The 5,301-nt window shown below is 32.3% G+C and overlaps 1 protein-coding gene across 1 annotated transcript; it reads right to left on the reverse strand.

Moving 5' to 3' along the window:
- Positions 1-512: 512 nt before the first annotated feature.
- On the reverse strand, positions 513-1,964 carry LOC140961707 (1-aminocyclopropane-1-carboxylate oxidase 5-like). Its single transcript, XM_073420374.1, has 3 exons — positions 1,784-1,964; positions 1,444-1,679; positions 513-1,361 (listed from the first exon to the last, which is right to left on the reverse strand). The coding sequence occupies exons 1-3, from the start codon at positions 1,883-1,885 to the stop codon at positions 743-745; spliced, it is 957 nt and encodes a 318-aa protein (XP_073276475.1). The 5' UTR covers positions 1,886-1,964; the 3' UTR covers positions 513-742.
- Positions 1,965-5,301: the final 3,337 nt, after the last annotated feature.

The raw sequence follows: 5,301 nt of genomic DNA on the forward strand, positions 1-5,301 counted from the left end.
ACTTCATTTTTCTTTTTTAGGATCTTCACTTTCAAAAGAACTTGCGTAGTCTTTCTCCGATCCTTTAATCTTGAATCACCATATTTAGCAGACCAGTCATCGTATATACACATGCAAACATTGCAATTCCAGAAGAACGTACTTTGAAGTTCTTCGAATTTACTCATGTACTTAATGCCGCTTTTGATCGAAATTTAGCTACGATAGTTTGTGCTCCTAAAATTTGTCTGTCATTAATTGTTATTCCATAATATTTATGAAGTTAGTTTACTCGAAACCATGCAACTCACGAGTAAAGATTCAAAATCATTGTATTCTATTTAGTGTCGCTCGTAATCCTGTTATTCCGAGATATCAACACCCTGGTTAATTCAATGCATCTGCATGACTCTATCTACTCTCTACACGGTGGTTGTACTCAAACTAAATGCCTGCCTTTCCACCAAATAAAAAAATGAGAATATTGTGAATGAAAGAGTTTCCGCTTGAGAATAAATGAAAACAAATAGGTATTAAAGGAAAGAGAATGGAAATGTTGTATGTATATTCCATGAGAAGATAGATTTTGGGAACGTTATTAAGGTACAAATGAACACACATTGCGTTACGTTTCTCCAGCAAACAAACACACACGACATCGAAACAACTTACTTCTAACTTAAACAATAACCCTTTTAAACTTCCCACACAACGTAAAGAGAGACAGCCTAGCTACCAAAGACTGCTTGCACTATAACCCTAATTATACTGCTTTCACTGCTTGGAACCTTGGCTCTTTAGGCAAGAACTTTTGTTCAGCATAAACAGACATGTAGTCCCTGAACACGAACTTGGGATACTTGGCCGAATTCTCCACATTTAATTTCTTCTCAGCCAGCACCAATTCCTTCGCAGGTTCAATGGTGGCCTTATAAGATGGGTTGTAAAACGAGGCAATCGATCTCCTGTTCCCCTCAGGCAATGCCAAAACCCGATGCCAGACACTCTTGTACTTGCCATTGCTCAACACTTCAATCTGATCACCTGTGTTGATCACTATGGCGTTTTGGATCGGCTGCACGTCGATCCAAACCCCATCTTTTAGGATTTGAAGGCCGTTCACTACGTCGTCTTGGAAGAGTAAGATCACGCCTCCGGCATCTGTGTGGGCTCGGAGGCCGTTGACCTTATCTGGGTGAGGGCACGGTGGGTAGTGGCTCACCTTTGTCCCGAAAAAGGCCAAGTTCTCCTCCTCTTCTTCTTCTCCACCGTTGAACGCCTTGTTGATGTACCCTTTTGGCAGGCCTAAGTTCTCGTCCATTGCTTCCATCACTTTGAACGCCAGTTTCTTCAGTTCAGCTCGGTATTCCTTCATGGTTTCCCTGTTAATAGTAATATATTTAAAATTGTTATATAAAATTATTTGAATATTCTAAGAACATCTTATGATCAATTATAACTTACTTGAAACCAGGTGTTTTTGAAGGCCATTCATCATGATTATCATCTGAGAGCAAGAACACATCCTCCCAATCAACATTTTCTACTAAACTGTCATCACTTTTCTTCTCAACCAATTCCTTCAGCAGGTTCACCGGTTTCGAATTCTTGAAGCCAGGCTCCCTTTCAAACTCGTAACATTCAGAAGCAACCTTCTTCACCCTCTCCAGGAGATCCTCAGAGATTCCATGGTTGATCAACTGTTCACAAGTGAAAGGAATTAATTTAATACTTCTCGATATCATGTATTGCATGAAATTACTAAGATGCTAGAATATAATTCGAGTTAAAGAAATGAAAGTACCTGAAAGAATCCCCAGTCTTGGCAGCAATTGGCAATTTGAGCCAAGGTTTTGGATCTCTCATCTCCATTGAGTTTTGAGAAATCAATTACAGGTATCGCCATAGAGATTATATATATGTATATCAAATTAAGAATATGTAGCAAAATAAGAACACAGAATAATAGATCTACAAATTTTGCAGTTATGCTCTAAAATTAGCGTTCCATTAGGTCTATATATATACAGGAAAAGAAGAGCTATTGTTTATTCCTCATGGGGCATGGCATCTTTAATTAATGTCAACGCTAGTTATTTGTTTCACCCATACATCTAGAGCACATATGTGGTATGTATAATTAAATATTTTAATTATTATTAACAATTAAAAAGAATGTTTTGTTCAATTATTTTGTTTTTTTACAATATTGGACTTATTACTAGCTTATGTGAATTTTTTCTAGAAGTCGTGAAAACTAGTTTTATTTTTGTCGATTAATGTTGAGAGATAACTTCAATGAGCTATCCAGCTGTAATTTTGTATCCAATAAATTTTTTTGTTATAATATTTTGTTAAAGAAAACGGAGGATTTCTTGTGTCCACATAAGTAACGATAACAAAATTATATGATATTTTTTATTATTATCTTCGTGTAATAATATTTTTAATGAAGAGGTTTGATATATTTTTGGCATTATTCAACTGCTACTTACATTGTTGGAAGAAAATATATCTAAGTTATTTTTGGTATTTTACACTATTTTTTTACGACCTTCTCCCAATTAACACGTTGAAAAGTATGTCGATCACGTTCTATTTCAATATCCAGATATTTGACCGGTAAATATCTAGCTAGCTAGGTGACAACGCGTATTATTCTGTCCTGTATATAATGAAAAAGATAAATTGATAAAAATAAATTTAATGTGTCAACAACATTAAAATATTAACCTATCAACTTCCTTGAATGTACGTATCTTTACGTGCTAAAACGATATTTTCTGTCCTAAATCACGCAACATGACACCAAATACGTGGTTGAATATATTTAAGTACAACTTATTCATAATTTTTGACATAAAACTCAATCGTAAATCATGCATTAGATTTAATTCACACAAAAATTCTTATAACACCGTCTCATTTTCAACTTTGTGAGACGAATATTCGAACCTAACCCCAACCAACTTATTAAAACTATTATTTTTTATATACAAATTATTATTTTCCACTGCAAAGGAATAATTTTTTGTTAGTTATGTTATAAAAAATTATATATGCTAACTTGAGTAACAAATGTTATTTTTTTTTACGTCAAATGCATATAATTAAAGTGACAAGTAATATATATTGATTTAAGTAAAAAAAATTATTTTTCATTATAGATATAAATTGGATCGACCCGTCTACACATGAGATAATTAAAAAGGAAGCATATAAAAATTATTGAATTTTTCATTAGCTCAAAATAGAAATTGAATGGAAAAAATGTAATATAATATAAGATAGAATGGATTCAAATATTCCAGCACGTACCCAGTGTGTAAATTTAAATCTGTAATGACAATAAAAATATATAGATAAGTGTTGAACAATAGGTTTTTAAGAAGATATTACTTCGTTCTTGGTGTTTTCAGCATTTGACAATTTTCTTTCAAGATACAACAACTTTTATTTGTAATTACAACACAATAAATGACAAGTTCGATAACCTGAAATGCAAATGCTTGATTCAAGTATGAAAAATGTATCCAAAATTTGTTTGATCTTCTCTATTTGATGTTGTTTTATGAAGGGACATGATATTGCATCACATGGGGTGTCTCTTGGACGAAGAGAAATGAAGGAATCATCAAAAGACACCATTCGAATGAAATAGTGTATGAAAACTCGAGATATGATCACAACTGTTCATTAAATAGCACGTGTGCACCTTCGTTGCTTGGAAAACTCCAGGCAGAGCACCAAGTGTTGTGGCGGCCATAAGAGTTTGCACCAGCACGGACCTACTGTCTAGAAATTTCCATGCAGCTCCTATGCGCGTTCCGAGCTCAGGTTTGTCCCCCGGACCCCGGTGCTATCGTTTCATGTTTTCCTTCAACTTCATTGTTTAATTTTCATTCATTAAACCTAAAAAATTGCAACACATACTATATATCATGAATTAAAATTCTAAAATGCAAATACTTTGGTGGTTGTTGCTGTAGCTATAGTATCAACTACCTGTGACAACCAAAACATACACAAATATTTTTTACGGTCATCACGACTCTCGACTCATGATGTAGTGACATAAATCTCTCTCAATAATTAGAGACGTAATTTAATTCAAATTCATTTTAAAACATAATCTCAACCCTTTTATGATAATATATATATACATACAGACTTGGCAACCGGTATCAGATTAAATATCCAACATAATATTCGATTAAAATAGATAATTTCTACTCGATTAGTGCTAACATTATATTTTTCACCTTTGTATCGTATATTAGTCCAAAAAAATCTCTTAAAAAACAGTTATCTCATAAAACGCACTAATTTATGTACCATCTTTATTTTATTTTTCTCGACAAGGAAAATTTTCACAGTTAAATGATTTCCAAACTGAAATTTATGTCAAAACGCATCAGATTTGGGAATAATTAATTAAATATAAAATTTGACTCTACCTATTTTTATTATATGATCTTATTCTTATCCCTCAACCTGTGCCTACAAATCAGTACATTTGTTTATTCATCTGGTACGTCTCTCATCAGTCAATGATTAAAAGTCAAAGTATAGAATGATAGTAAAGATATAATAATGACGATAATAAAAATATAAAATAAACAATATATGGAGAGAGTCAATGCAATGAACGGTGTTGATTTATTTTGTCGGTTCAGATTGCTTGAATTTATATCAAGCTCATAAAAATAATAAATAAATAAATAAATAAAACACACACACACACACACATACACACAAATACAGTATGGATTCCACATGCTATGTTCATTTTCTGTTATACAAATGTTACATCATTTTCTTTAGACCAGTAAGTGATATATTTGTTACTTCTTTCCAATGTGAGTATAGCATAACCAACTGAAGAAATAATAAATAAAGATTTGATTCCCGTAAGTGAAGATATAACTATTAATTTGGTCAAATCTAAATAAAAATATTTATCAATCAACTCCCTAAATATATCAAAATGCCTAACATGCATGCATGATTGATATCATCATCATTATTATTATTAAAGAAACAGATTCCAGAAGAAGGATCAATCTTAACAGGTTCATTGGGATCGATAGATTTGATTCTGACAATTCATTTGAGATTTATAAGATTGATTTTGCAATGGCACAAATCCATATACAGTTGCCTAAATAATAATAGCAATGATCCAAATCCAAACATTTTTCTGAAAACGTAACGTAAATCAAATATTCCTTTATTTATTTGACATTTCAGTGGATTAATGTGTATATTGACATATTTATTATAATTTGGTCCTTGAATCATTGATATTTCCTTACCTCCTGT

This window comes from Primulina huaijiensis, chromosome 2 (genome assembly GCF_012295235.1).
Source record: "Primulina huaijiensis isolate GDHJ02 chromosome 2, ASM1229523v2, whole genome shotgun sequence".
NCBI classification, from domain to species: domain Eukaryota; kingdom Viridiplantae; phylum Streptophyta; class Magnoliopsida; order Lamiales; family Gesneriaceae; genus Primulina; species Primulina huaijiensis.

Bases quoted from the DNA above. Each gene is read 5' to 3' on its own strand.
- LOC140961707 (XM_073420374.1), bottom strand. From the start codon at position 1,885: ATGGCGATACCTGTAATTGATTTCTCAAAACTCAATGGAGATGAGAGA. The intron at 1,680-1,783 runs GTACTTTCATTT...ACTTGTGAACAG, and splicing joins AAGACTGGGGATTCTTTCAG to TTGATCAACCATGGAATCTC. The intron at 1,362-1,443 runs GTAAGTTATAAT...TACTATTAACAG, and splicing joins TCAAAAACACCTGGTTTCAA to GGAAACCATGAAGGAATACC.